We start from the raw sequence: 15332 nt of genomic DNA on the forward strand, positions 1-15332 counted from the left end.
TCAGTAAGCTTACTAACTTGTCCAGCTAGTAGGGAAAGTACCAGATTTCAATCCAGGTAGTTTGATTCCAGAGTCTGACTTCTTAATCACTGGGTTCTGTACTCACTATCAACGTATAACACAATGCGTGCCATAACTAAGGAGCCCGGCTACCACAACTAAGATCTGGTGCAACAAAATAAATAAATAAATAAATAAATAAATATATATATATATATATATATATATATATATATATATAAAACGCGAAACTGACATCAGCATGAATTATTTGGAATTGAACTATGCAAGTAACAGAATAATGAACACCTATGACACGTTGCACATTGGATGCAGGCACTCAGTAAATATTGGTGGAATGAATGATTTTTTTAAATTATGCTAATGGTGGTGGGATGAATTGGGAGATTGGGATTGACATATTAGTTATCTATTTTATACATATTAGTGTATGTAAGAGCCTGCTGTATTAAAAAACGTAATCATAATTAAAGTAAATCAAGGACAAGCAAGGAAACAGATTGAAAACCTAAACAGTTTGGGAGAAGATCTATAAAATCTTCTATATGAATCCAACAGTTTAATGGGGAGAAATAATAAATCTGACAATTGTAGCAGCTAATTCCTAAAGGTTATCTTGACTAATAGTAACCTTTAATAAAGAAATTGGAAGAGCAAACAACCAGATGTGTATGAATTTAATTAAAACTGTGGAATAAAGAGGAGGAGGAGGAAAGAAAGTGTCAGAGATAGAGAAGCACAGCTAATTTACTGGCTTAATTTTTGGAAAGTGCATTCTCTTTTTAGAAAAAAAAGCATTAAATGACAAGTATAATTTTATCTGCAGACTGATCAAGATAGGAAACAAATGCTTTTTCAGGGTTTTATAATAATTTAACGTTTTGGTGCCAAAGGCATATCTTTACCGAGTTCTGTTTCAATATTATGCTCTTTGTTTTGATCAAGGGTTAATACAAGAAATAAAGCATAATAAGGTTTTGTGGTTAAAAAAAAGTTATGCTAATGTTTCCTCTTTTCCATGGACATTAACTTCTGGTAATAAAATATATAAAAAAAGAAACTTTGGAAGCTCTACTTCTGTTTCTAAGGCTAGTTACTCAAGGTATTCAAAAAGTAAAAATGAACTGCATGACTAAAAAGTCTCATAACAAATCTGCTTAATAAACTGAACAAAACCCACTTTCTTAGAAAAGAAACACTTATCAGTTCTTATAGGCATCAGATGCCTCTGTTCATAAACAACATGTATACAGGTTTCTCTTTTCTTTCTGTTCTCTCTCCCTTTGTCTCCCTAGAGCTTCCTAAGCAGATTGCATTAATGAAATATAATAGCTTCAAATAATCAAGGATCCTAGTGGACACTTTCAATAATGAACAGTCATGAGGGAGAGAGTCTGCTTTGTTTGCCGAGTTTGGCATGCTCTTGCATGCCAGTCTGTCTTACCCTTTAACATAGATGTCGCTCATTTCCTCTCCTGTGATGCTTTTCTCATCCAGGATAACGTCCTTGGTGTTCCAGATGATCACACGCAGGTAGTATCTGAAAGGAGCACATTTTGAAGGTGCTTTTTTTTCTGGTCCTGAACCAAGACCCCAGTAAGATACAGCAGGGTCTCAAGATTACTTACCTCTTGGCTTTCCGGGGTGTGATATTGAAAGGAGGGCCTGGTGGCCCCAAACTCCTGGGGAAAACATCCACCCACATCTGAAGTTTTCCCTAAGCCATTCAAAAATGAAGAGAAAAGTTATATTATGGGTGGTAGAGACTACAATTTTCTTTCATACGTCTTAGGTGAAACTAGTTCTTCAGGCCTCCTAATTTATTAGTCCATATGGAAGGCAAAAAAAAAAAAAATGGAGTAAAAGAACAAACCAAGATGAATCTTATACCTTCAGTGTCACTTAGGCCATCCGCCCCCCATTCTCTCCCAGGAGTCTCTGATGGCTGCATGTACCTACCTGTATCAGTCTGAGTCTTCCCCGGTTAATAAAATGAGGGGCTTCCCAATGCTAACACAACCCCCAACACACACACACACACTCTCTCTCTCTCTCTCTTACAATGACTAAAAGTTGGGCCCTTCACTCTCAGAACAGTTTTCCCGCTGTCACTCTATCCATCTTCACATTGCCTACTTGATATCAGTCCCAGTTTTGTGACACCCAAGGGTTTCTCCACTTACCTTAAGAGAAAATAAAAATAATTTAAAGCTGTATTTAATTTTGTAAAAGAAAAACAGCATGGCACTTTCAAAGGACAGACTCAAACAATGACAAGAACGTTACTGTTCCCCCCAAATTGATGACTCCCTGCAGTGTCTTGCTGGTGTCTACCTCCTGAGAGGGAGCTTGCAGGAAGGGGGAGAGTGAGAGCCTGGACTGACACCTGTGGCGCCATCTTGGTGAGGCCCCACTCAAGTCTTTGACGGCTACAGACCAGGCCCATATATCTGACTGGAGTATTCTTCCAGACAGGCTAGGAATGCCACTAACACACTGTATCAATGATACAAACCAATTTAAATTCCCCAAATTTCTTTTGGATGTCTTTGGATGTTCTGTAGACTCTGCCTTCATGACAAAAACAGACTGGTCTTTAAGAAGGTTGCCAAGGAAACCACTAGGCTGGTTTCCTAATGCACTGTGATCAAAATGAATTAACTGAAGCTCTTGAAAAGGGATATATTTTACTGTGATCCTGACTCTCTTCCCACTAATCTCCAGGGCTCAAGGGTCTATTATACATCAAGCACACTGCAGAAGTTAGGCATCCAGGTGTCTCCTAAGACCTAGCCAGAGTCTGTCCACTGCAGTAGGCAGAGGTGATGGAAGTATTGGTAGCCCAGGGAGCAATCTTCCTCGCTTTGTAATGTCTTAAGACTTTATTCAATTGAGGAGTAGGAGGAGAGAGAGAAGGAGAAATGGGCTCTTTATGGGGAAAGAAGAATAATTAGAGAAGGAAGAAATCAAAATATGGAACAAAATAAGAGTGAGTGACGAAATCATCTAGTAAGCCCAGGCTACTTGTGGTCACTTTTTAAGAGACCACGGTTCGGCTATCAGTGTCAACAATATTTGCATCCATTAGATAAAATATTTCTTCAAGCGTGACTTCTTAACCATCTGCATCAGAACCTCTCCAGATACTTGTTACAAATTCAGATTCCCTGCCCCACCCCAGACTTATCGAATCTGAATCTCTGCAGGCATGGCCTGGAAATCTTCATTCTAACAAGCTTCTACATGGACTATTTTGTCATTTTCCATGTCTCTCCTTGCTTCTCTGGGAACTGCTCCCCAGCTTCTGGGAATTGACCTTCCCCCATCACTATCAGCATGGTCCCTGTGATGAGCCATCCTGTGTACTGTATCCCTGTCCTCCTGGCTAGAGCTGAGTGGTCCAGTGGTGGACAAATGGGCCAAGTTGGGGCAACCAATCCTTTCCACATGTGGAAGTAGATGGGGCTACATTATAACATAAAAAACTCAGAAAACGTCCACAATATTCTGACACATAGGAAGGTGATCACAGGAAGGAAAAGTGCAGGGTAAAGTAGACTCAGAGAGAAACAGACTAAAGACAGGGAGAGATCCTGGTCCAAGGTTGTTCTGAGTCACTGTCACTCTCCTGTCTGGATTTAGTGAGTTACCTGAAAATTCTTAAAATAAACTCCCCTTGGGGATGAAGCTAACCTGAGTTTCATTTCTATTTCGTGTATATCTAAAAGTATCCAAAAAAGATAAAAGAGGCAAGTCTGTGTCAGCTATCACCAGTGCCTTTGGAGTGTGGATGAGGGGTTCACAGTTAGAGAGCCCTTTACCTGGGAGATGTTAGGCTGAAAGGTGCTATGCAAAGTCCTTGTTTCCACGTGTTCAGGGACCAGCCCCTGAGTCCTAAGGATGTGAAGGGCAAGGCGCTCCTCAGGGGCCCCGAGGTGTTGGTGCAGGGTTTTGTTGGCTTCTGCAATAAAGAAGGACAGTGAAACAGGGATGGGCATCCGGGAACAGTTCAGCCAGATCGCCTTGAGGGATTTGCAGTACTTCACCTCAGACTCTGCAAAAATGGTCAGGCAGTGCCAGTGTGCAGACCAGCTTATGAAAGAGTTGTTGATAGAAATAGCTACTGACTGGGCTTCCCTGGTGGCGCAGTGGTTAAGAATCCGCCTGCCAATGCAGGGGACATGGGTTCAAGCCCTGGTCTGGGAAGATCCCACCTGCCATGGAGCAACTAAGCCCGTGCGCCACAACTACTGAGCCCACGTGCCACGACTGCTGAAGCCTGGGCGCCTGAAGCCCATGCTCCACAACAAGAGAAGCCACCGCAATGAGAAGCCCATGCACACCACAGGAAGAGCAGTCCCCCCTCACAGCAACTAGAGAAAGCCTGCACACAGCATCGAAGACCCAACAGGGCCAAAAATAAATTAATTAATTAAAAAAAAAAAAAAAAAAAAAGCTCCTGACCAAGAGCCCTGCCCCAACCAGGCTCATTTCTGACTTGTGGGCTGCCAATAGTGAAGAGACCTGAACGCTCCAGAATGTGTGAGAGCAACCCCTATTTATGTTGGTGTCAGGGGCTCACTCCATCTCCCAGACTCCCTTGCAGTTAAGTGTGGCCGTGCAAACAAGGTAGGCTAGAGTATAATGTAGGTGGAAGTGACATGTGTGTCACTTCAAGACCTAGCCCATGAAACGCTCTCATGTAGGATCCTCTGTGTGCACTTTCTCTTCTGGATGCAGAAGAAAACAGTGACCTTAGACACCTGAGCTGAAGAAGGGCAGAGCTATAAGATGGAAGAGCCTAGTCCATGAAGTGTTTGGAAGAGGGCCACCCACCTATAGGAGTACCTGTTTTGAATTTATGAGAAATAAACGTCTATTGTGTTAAGCCACCGAAATTTGTAAGTTTAACTATTACAGTAGCTAGGTAGCATCACTGTGGCATTTAAAAAACATAGTCCCCAAATTCTCTGTCACTCCTCCCATTGGGAGGCGGGGTCTATGTCCTCTCCCTTTGAATCTGCAGACATATTTGACCACTAAAGAAAGGATGCTGTGTGACTTCCGAGCTAACCATGAAAGGCCACACTGGTCTTCTTGGGGTGCTTGCTCTGGCGGAAGCTGCCAGCCGTGTAAGGAGTCTGGGTGCCCAGAGATCACCCTACGGGAAAGACCTGGGTAGGTGCTCTGGTCATCAGTTCCACGTAAGCTCCCATCCAAGAGCCAGCAGCAAATGCCAGCCATGTGCATGAGCCATCCTGGACATCCAGCTCAGTCGAGCCTTTGGATGTCTGCAGCCCTGGCCAACATCTGACAGCAGTCAACTGCGTGAGCAACTCAAGTGAGAACTGCCCAGGTGAGCCCTTCCTGAACAGCTAACCCACAAAACTATAAGCAAAACAAAATGGTTGTTATATGGGAAAAGAATCTAAAAAAGAGTAGATATATGTATAACTGATTCACTTTGCTGTACAGCAGAAACTAACACAACACTGTAAATCAACTATACTCCAATAAAAATTTAAAAAAGATAAAACAATATGGTTGTTCTCAGTGGCTAACTTTTGGGGTGATTTGTTATGTGACAAAAGTAACTGGAACAATCCTGACTGATACAGCTTTTTGGGGGTACTGTTTAATTGTTGGGGGTAATCTTCTCCATGGGGCCATGCTGCTTGCCAGTTTATTCCCAGTCCCTTTTGCAAGTTCTCCTGTTAACAGCAGCATCAACATTTGTTAAACATCTTATCATCCCTGATATTGACCAAGTCCTCTTAAGAGAGCCAGGCAAGTATAGTTTCTTACAATGTCAAGAAAAAACAGCTGAGGATCAGGAAGCACTTTCAGTCCCGCGTGCCCTTGGCTCAGCTTTCTCTGCCTATCCCATGTGCCCTCAAAGCCACAGCCCACTGCCACCTCCAGGAAGCCCTCCTCCCTACGAAACACTGAATCATGCCACAGCGCTTATGCTCTATTAAGCTTATTTCCGTCTCTGTCATAATGCAGTTAGCTGTTTATGTGTCAGGACAGATTGCATTATAAATTACTGCTTAGGAAAGAGCAAGACCCCAAGCTCGGATGTGAGCCAGATGTGAGCTTAGCAGATTCTTCAAACCAGCCCCCAGCATCCCTGAGCCTTCTCAGAGAAGGGCTGGGACAATGATGGAATAAAATTGGAGGAGAAATTCTTCCACTACCATCTGAGCACTTTTGAGCTAATTATGCATTACATGGAAATAAGTTAATTATTAGAACTCTGTGTTCAAAGCTCAAATGGCTATGACCTAAAAAGGTCAAGTGAAACATAAGACAGACAAGAAAACGTGGCCACTTTGACACCTGACATGACAGCAGAACTCTACTATAATGGGGCTTTTGTTAGACAGTCACGTGTACGGAATTCCCTATGGTGTTAGGGTGCTGCTCTGTCCACGCCCCTCCCCAACGCAAACCAGGCAGCATAAATGGGTTGCTGTACCTTGTAACCAGCTTGCCATCCATGGCAATGTGCTTACCAAATTCATCTAGGCTGTAGTCTTGTCCTCCGTATCTGATTCTACTTCCATCTTCAGAAAGGACAGGTGGTGGGAAGCCTTTGAATCTGGCTACATTTTGAAGCAACTGTGTTGGTTTCAATTGATCTCGCCAGGTGTTTACTCCAGAACTGTGAATAATATCCCACACCCGGAGTTACCGCAGAGCACACAAGTTCTTCTTGGATTCATACACACGCATACTTACAGGTGCTCTCATGTTAACGGGGGAGCAGGGAATGTGCTCTACACGTTGGCTTTTGCCTAGAAATCTGTTTAGGATTTAGAGACCTAAAATCCACAATCATTTTGGCCTCAGCCAATTGGTACTTCCCCCCGCCTCTCAGTTTCCTCCTCTGTAAAAAATGAGTTTGACTGAGATCGCTGTAATCACAATAGGCAAACTTATAAATTAGAAATCACAAGCTATATCTCATTCAATACTACAGAAAGGCACTGTTTAGCACTCAGGGAATGAGGGGCATCACAGAATTGATCAGTTTGGAGGGAGAGGCAGGGAATTCCTGCCATCAAACATTGCCAGCTCTTGGTCCTGGGCATCAAGGAGGGAAGGGGCTCAAAGAATGGGAAAGTGGAGACCGGTTCTCCAGGGGCTGCTACCTGCGCCATCCCCACAGAGCACTGCACTGCTCCAGGGGCCAGCATTGTACACAGACGCCAATGTGAATGGGCAGTGCTATGGTCCTGATTCTAAGATGATTCTATTATCAACAACAGTATCTACCTGACTCAAACGAGCAGGAGCTCAGTTAAGACAGGCCCTGAGGTGGAGCACCAAAGCTTCCCCAGGTATTAATGTTAGATGGAGCAAACTGTCAACAAACACTTACACACAGTACTGCTCAGGAATGCCGCAGTGGGACCCAAACCGGGAAAGGAATCGGTTTTCCAGGTCAATAATCGTTTCTCCTACTTTTTCATCACGGGTAAAGGTGTCGTAATCATAGACAGAAATTTTCAGGTCTTTTTCTTGAGGTAAGTAGCAGCTCAGTTCATACATTCTGAATAAACAAATGTGAGGTTAGAATCGCCATGATCCCCCCCGGGCGTCTCACACAAACCAGGGCTCTGCACAAAGACTCCCCGGGCTGGGGCCGGGGCTGCAGGAGGAGGACATCATGGCCGGGATAACCAGGTGGGTGGCGGCGGGCGGGGTGCTTGATTAAGTAGTGCACATTAGTAATGAAAGCAACAGATTGTACACTTGCTCAGGAGAAGATCCGGGGCTTTAAATGCCTAACGAGAATCCCAGCTTTGCTGCTTACTAGCTGCGGGACCCTAGGCCAGCTACTTAACCTCTCTGTGCTCAGTTTTCTCATCTGTAAAATGGTGATAATAATCCCTACCATCCCATGTTGTTACAAGGGTCAAGGGAAGAAATGTTTAGAAAGCATTTGGTATGAGTGCATTACTCAAAACCCAATAGCTATAATAGTAATAATAATAAGTTATATAATAATTATTAATAATTATAATATTATTAGCATATATGCCTATTATCTGGGCACCCAGGCGTCTCTACCCAGCTGGGAGATTAGTAAGGCACAAGCACCCTGATTTATAGCCCCCATATCTGTGCCCCTACTATGTTCCCTTCTCTGCCTCAACAGAGACCACCACCCCCATGGAACACCCGGGACTCACCCCACAGGAGCATGAGGGTCTGGAGGGGGGAAGTGGAAGGCTGCCAAGAAGGCTCCCTCCCTCCTCCCAGGCCCTCTGGCTCTGCTACTGATTTGTGAAGGCTTTTCTATAGTATCTGTATTAAAATGCAAACACTTCTGAGAGAACGATAAATAATCAAACAGTAATTTCTGTGGGAGGTGAGCAATATGGCGTCAGTTCTGAGATGGTGATAACTGTACAGCATAAGCTCCAGATGGGTGGGTTTCGGTTCTGTATCTGCACACAGAGGGGTGAGTCCCATAGTAGGTGCTCAATAAACTTTGTGGACAGAAAACTGTGAGAGGCCTTTTGCATCTCTTCTCTCTCACCGTGCCTCCACTCCCCCTCCTGTCACTCTGGTGTGTGGACTGGTTCTTGCCCAAAGAGCCAGGAGTATTAATCTCTTGAGTAGAAGGGTATGTGTCAGTGGGGCTCTGGAGACAAGCTTCTAGGGTGTCCCCTAGATCCATCTCAGTGACTTCTCCAGACTGCTGCAGCCAGGCGGGGGCCTGCAGGAGGAAGGCGGCCCAGGATAGAAGGTGCTGGAGTCATGGCCACACCTGAAGCACCATATCCACACGAGCCCCCAAATTCCATTACTGGATTCCAAGGGACAGGTAATATGTGTCCCTTGAGAAAAAGAATTCTTTGCTCAAATAAGTTTGAGAACCACTTCTGGTGTTCCTCTGGGCAAACTGAAGGTTCTGAGAAGCCCTGCAGTTATCTTTTTAACCCAAGCATCTTGGTTTGAGGAAGGAATACGTCTTTCTTTAGAACACAATTAACATCTTCTGGCAGACTGACATCCCACTGAATGTTATGGGCTAACAATGCTGAACAGTGGCCGAGCACGTAGGAAAGGCTGCTCCTTCCTGAATTCCTTTCATGGAATCCCTGAGGGTCTCCGCTGAGAAGAACATCACCCTGGAGAAGACTGAGGCCAGGGACCGCAGCCGTGGGAGGGGTTGCAGAGCCGCGTCTCCCTGGCTCCACCCTGCTGGGCGGGGTGATGTCTGCACGTTCACCAGATGGCGATTGGCCGTGTGGAGCCTGACGGCATCACTTCCTTCACCTTCCGGGGTGGCTCCAAGCTAGACTTTTCCTGCCACTTAATTAAGCTTGTGCTTGGCTCCGAGATGAGCGATTCAGACGGGGCCGCCTTTCTCCCATAAAAGCTGGCTTTCCCTGCTTCCCTGTCTCCCTCGCGCGGAGCCCTCCTTCCTGCCCTGCGTGCCTTTTCCTGTCTAGACCTCAGGGCTGGATCAGGGGAAGAAAAGGAAAACAATCATATTGCCCTGCTAGAGGATTACTTCCACTGCCTGGCTCTGGCACGCGGCCCCGGGGTGTACAGCACAGAGGGTGTGCATGTGCGCGGGTGCACACGCACGTACACACAAGAGAGGGAAGGATTGCATAGGGGCACCCACCAACAAACGCGAGTAGAGAAGAAGCGGATGGGCAGGATAATAAAGCCAGAAATTAAAATACAGGCACACGTCAAATAAGAACAAAGTGTTCTTCTCGGCAGGGCTCTGGGAGAAAATAACACTGTTTTTACAAATGTTTTGTGCAAAGAACATTTTTCGACAGGTGATGGCTTGGCCCGGAATATGAAACATTACCAAGGGTGTTGGAAAAGCCTGGGGCTTGGTCAGGAATTTCTACCTAAGTCTTGGCTGCCCGGTGCACCAGCTCTGTGGACACAGCTCTGGGGCCCTGTTTCTGTCCCCTGTAAAGCGGGGCCGTTTCTCCCTGCCCTGTCAGCTGCCGGGTTTGACACTGAGGTGAAAATCAGATGGTGGCAGCCTTGCAGACGCTGCATTCAGGTGGCCTGGGCGTGAGTCCCGGCTCTGCCGCTCAGCAGTGGAGTGAGGTGGCGCTGACTCCCTCCGTGCCTCCGTTTCCTCTGTTGTCAGGTGAGGGTAGCCCCTCAGAGTTGTGAGATTTTTGAGATGTTTTCTATGAAGGGCTCAGCGTAGTGCACATCCACAGTAAAAGCTCAGCAAATAGTAGCTATTATTAAATGTGGAAGTAGTTTATAGCTGAAAAAAGCCGGTCCTCTTTAGAGGTCACTTGGGTGCACCTTACCCTTCAGAAGGTTCTGATGAGATCAGTGTAACAGTCCAGAACAGATGTAAAATGGCAATGATGAAGACGGTAATGCTATTCCAAGAATCTTTGGGGGACTTCCCTGGTGGCGCAGTGGTTAAGAATCCGCCTGCCAGTGCAGGGGACACGGGTTCGAGCCTTGGTCCAGGAAGATCCCACATGCCGTGGAGCAACTAAGCCCGTGAGCCACAACTACTGAGCCGGTGCCCTAGAGCCCGCGAGCCACAACTACTGAGCCCGCGAGCCACAACTACTGAGCCCACGCACCACAACTACGGAGCCTGCGCTCTAGAGCCTGCGAGCCACAACTACTGAGCCTGCGCCCTAGAGCCCGCGAGCCACAACTACTGAGCCCGCGTGCCACAACTACTGAGGCTGCGTCCTAGAGCCTGTGAGCCACAACTACTGAGCCCACGTGCCACAACTACTGAAGTCCGCGCACCACAACTATGGGGCCTGCACTCTAGAGCCCGTGAGCCACAACTACTGAAGCCCACGTGCCTAGAGCCCGTGTTCCGCAATGAGAAGCCACTGCAATGAGAAGCCCGCCCACCACAACGAAGAGTAGCCCCCACTCGCCGCAACTAGAGAAAGCCCACACGTAGCAACGAAGACCCAACACAGCCATAAATAAAATCTTCGGGAACAGAAGACAGGGAGCAGGACATCTGACCCCATCACTTTCTGCTGCCTTCTCAGTTTTGGTAACAGAGTCAGTAACACATACACTGCTCAAAGTGGTGGAGTCATAGCATCCCAGAAAAGAGAGCTCAGCAGGATTGGGGAGTGAGAACCACCTGTCACTACACGTAAGTCACTGCCTACCCTTCTTGTCTAGAAGCCACAAACCCTCCGGACTCCTGGGCCTCATTACCCGCCCCCCACCCCTCCAGGTCTCACAGCAAATCTCTCAGACTTGGTTTAGTTTTCTTCACGGTACTTTTCACTTCCACGAATTTCTTGTATTTGTGCATTTACGTATTTATTACCTGCCCCACCGACGTGGATATCTGAATAGTTCACAGACATAGTTTCACAGCTTCCAGGCCTAGAGCAGAGCCTAGCACCCACTGTACCCTTAGCACAGAGGCCAAGAAGAAAAGCACCACAGAAAAGCGCTAGGAGATGCCCGTTACCTGCCGAACACCGGGTTGAGAGTGTTGGGGATGTAGTGGTCTCGATCTTCCATTACTTTTTTGCCCAGTGTTATTTTTATATACGGGTCACACTGTGGGGACAAAACAGACAGCAGGTTATGTCACCATGGGGTGCCAGTTCAAGGCAGTTTCTGGGACAGACTCAGGTGTGACTCCACACCCGCTCCCACCCTGATGAGAAGGGGTAGCCTCAGACCAGGTCCGGGCAATGCTCCCTCTTGGCGCCACGCAGCCAGCGCACCTTTGGAGGAGAGGCAGTGGTGGGGAGCAGTGACAAAGCAATTCTTCTCCTCCGAGGTCACGTCTGTAAAATGAGAAGGGTGAACCAGAGGCTCCAAAGCCCCTTCAAGCTCTGAGATAAATCCCCACTGGGACAATCCTCCTGAACAGATTGTTTTGATAGAGTATCTTTCCCCTTGTGAGATAACAGAGCCCAGAAAGAAAGAACATGACAATTACTGTGGCTGATGACTGTAATTATGTTGCTATAGCAGAAGGCTCCACGCCCAAACTCTTACCAGGCCATTGTTGTCCTGGGGCTGGAGCTCTAAGCCTCGAACAATGTAAATCCTAACCGTGCATTCCTGTGGGACACTGTCAGGTAGTTCCCGAAACTGCCGGGGAGGGGACGGCACGCTGGGGTCATCCGACAGGGGGTAGATTCTGAAGGAACCCTAGGAGAGAGACACACAGATGTACTCGCAGGACCTTGGGCGATCAGGGCAGAGGGCTTGGGGCAGTGTCCTTTCCCCCAGGACACTGGGGGCAGCCACAGGGGCTGTGGGATTGGGGGATGAAGGGCTGCCTTTTGTGAAAGAAAGAGCTATGGTGTGCTTTGCATGTTTCCAGTGGGGAAAGTGAGTGATGATAAAGTAATTACTTAATAGATCACAGGGGAGAAGAAAGGGCAGGGCAGTGGTAGGGAGGCCTGGCAAAAACCTAGGCAAGACATGGAGGTGGCCTGGACCAGTATGATGGCAAAGGAGGTGGTGAGAAGTGAAATTCTGCACATTTTTTGAAGATAGGAATAAAAATGATTATTTTTTAAACCCAATAAAGTATAAAGGGTGATTTCCCTTTTTTTCTGCATCACCCCTGTAAACCCCCTTCCATCCACTCCCAGGCAAACTCCCGTTCATCCCTCAGGTCTCAGCTGAAAAGTGTCACTTCTTCCAGGAAACCTCCCTGATTGCCCCTGGGTTGGATAGGTTTCCTAACACTCTCTTCTAACCCCGCACTCACCCCTATTGCAGCACTGACCTCTGCGTCGTCACTGTCTATTTATTGTCTGTATTCTTCACTAGACTGTGAGCTTCCTGAGGGAGGGAAATATTTCTTGTTTATCACTCTATCTCCAGGACCTAACACAGGGCTGGGCATGAAGCAGGGACACAATAAGCAGTTTCTGAATGAGTGAGCCATCAGGCCAGCTTGAGAGGCCTTATATTTTATCTTGAAACCAGCTTACGTACAAGAGAAAGCACTAAAGTTGGATTCAGAACACGTGGGTCTTCGTTCCAGCTACTTTCACTCAGTAAAGCAGCATGATGTAAGCACCTACCATGTGCCAGGTACTGGGGGCCAAAAAATGAACTCAAGGAATCCAGTCTGGCACAGGGGTGCTAAATAGGTTTGACTCTCATGCTATCTCTGATGGCTTAGTGGAAAGCTATAATGAGAAGGATTTTGAAACCACATGTAGGGTAAACTGGTCTGATTAGCAATGTCTGCTATTGGAAAGGATTAGGAAGTAACAGTACATCTGCCAAGGATTTGCCAACTGTGGCTGGAGGGAGGGGCAGTTGTGAAAGCAGATACTTACAGTGTGAAAGGTACTTTAGTAGCAGGAGGGACCCGGGGAGCCTGGGGCAGGAGTGAGTCACCCTGCCAGGAGCAACCAGGGAACACTTCACAAAGAATGTGACATCGGAGCTGGCGCTTAAACGAATGAGTAGGCGTTTGTCGGACCACAGAGAGGGAAGGAAGGGCATCCAGGGAATGAAGAAGAACTTGTCCCAAAGCTCCAAGCTGTGAGAGGACAGAGTGTGTTTGGGGCTTGGAGAGGATGCAGTGGCAGGAGAGACAAGAAGCTTGTGAAAGGCCAACCCAACTCTTGGAAGGAGTTGAGACTTGACCCGGTGGAAACTCAGGTGATGTCTTTAAGCGGTAGAGAAACACGATCAGATTTGGTTGCGCGGAAGATGGACTAGAGTGTGGATGAGGAGGGTGGCAAGGACAATGGATTGGGAAAGTGCTGCACTGGTCCTGCTGAAAGCCTGGGAGGGGGCGGGGGACGTGTGTGCGTGTGAGGGTGAGAACTAGAGCTTAGAGAGGCTGACTCTACAGGATTCAAGGCTGGTTGGCATCAGCAGGGAGAAGGATACGGAGAATGGCTTTGAGTATTCTGCCTCGGACCCCACTGTCCTCTTCCTTGTTAGCATTTTCTAGCATCCTTCAGATGTCAGAGGATACGTCCCTGACCCAGAGATTGGTTGTCCTTTATCCTAGGTCTATAAAGAAAATAAAGATGGATTTTAAACAGGACAGACACACACATTTTACTCACCTTAAACTCTCCTACCACAGAAGGATCTTCATTCTCATCTGATTTGCCTCGATACAGCTTGAAAGTATCTGAGAAGTCTGTCAGGCCCTCAAATTCCATTACGTCCTCTAGTTCACAGTCATATATCTGCAAACCATCAACAGATTCTTAATTTCTCATTAAAATACAGGTGGAATCTAAAATCAAAAAGACTGACAATACCAAATGGGCATGAGATGTGGATGGAGCACCAGAACTCTCACATTGCTGGCTGGAGTGCAAAATGATATGACCACTTTGGAAAAGTGTCTGGCAATTTCTTATGAAGTTAAGTATCCAGCTACTCTCTGATGCAGAAGTTGTATTCCTAGGTATTCATCCAAGAGACATGAAAACATGTCCACATGGTATTAGAATGTCCATAGCAGCTTCATCATCAGGAGAATGGATAAACAAGTTGTGGTATATCCATACAAGGGAATATGACTCAGCAATTAAAAGGGGCAAACTACTGATGCACCAGACAATATGATGGATCTCAAAACTACTGTGTTGGGCTAAAGAAGCCACACACACACAAATACGTATTGTATGAGTCCACTTATTTGAAGTATAAAAAAAGGCAAAACCGATCTACGATGATGAAATCAGATCAGTTGTCTCTAAGAGGGTTGGAAGGTTGTGAGAAATTGAATGGAAAGGGGTACAAAGGAGTTTTCTGGGGTGATGGAAATGTTCTTTGCCTTGTTTTGGTAGTGGTTTATGTAAGTGTATGTACAATTATCACAACTCACTGAATGGATTACTTTATTGTATGTAAAGTATACCTCGATAAAAAGCTAGAAGAGAGGGGGAGGAAGGAAGGAAGGAAAGAGGGAGGGTTGGAGGAGGGACTGTGGGGTTGATCTGCCAGACTAGTTTATTTCTCTAAATAAGCGGTTCTTTACATGCTGGTGTTTCTCAAGCTGCATTGAGATGTTATGACAATCACATGAAAGAAAGTAGATTTTTCCACATTCTGAAAAAATGAATAAAGAACTGGAAAACCCAAACCATTAACAGGAAGATCATCCATAGCCAGACCGGCCTAGTCCAATAACTTGTCTTCCTCCTGGACACACAGTTGTGATTGTACACTGCATACGTGTAAAAGAATCAACTTCTCAGCTAATAAAACTGATGCTCGTTTAGAGGACAGAATAAAGCATGTTGACATTTCATGCTTTTTTGCAAGAGCACCATGACTTTGAAGGTCTCCCTTGGTCAAACTGGGCAATTGTT

The 15332-nt window shown here is 46.3% G+C and overlaps 1 protein-coding gene across 2 annotated transcripts in view; it reads right to left on the bottom strand.

Moving 5' to 3' along the window:
* The window catches only part of MYOF (myoferlin), a 157808-nt gene that overhangs the window by 13561 nt on the left and 128915 nt on the right, over positions 1 to 15332 (bottom strand). For both annotated transcript variants that reach the window (XM_082630028.1, XM_082630027.1), the window contains 8 exons: positions 14073 to 14198; positions 12025 to 12180; positions 11486 to 11577; positions 7406 to 7576; positions 6537 to 6685; positions 3843 to 3982; positions 1650 to 1738; positions 1466 to 1561 (listed from right to left, as the gene is read on the bottom strand). In XM_082630028.1, coding sequence (XP_082486154.1) covers positions 1466 to 1561; positions 1650 to 1738; positions 3843 to 3982; positions 6537 to 6685; positions 7406 to 7576; positions 11486 to 11577; positions 12025 to 12180; positions 14073 to 14198 — 1019 coding nt within the window. The remainder of the gene's footprint in view (positions 1 to 1465; positions 1562 to 1649; positions 1739 to 3842; positions 3983 to 6536; positions 6686 to 7405; positions 7577 to 11485; positions 11578 to 12024; positions 12181 to 14072; positions 14199 to 15332) is intronic.

Source organism: Mesoplodon mirus (assembly GCF_964341445.2).
Source record: "Mesoplodon mirus genome assembly, chromosome: 2".
NCBI lineage: Eukaryota > Metazoa > Chordata > Mammalia > Artiodactyla > Ziphiidae > Mesoplodon > Mesoplodon mirus.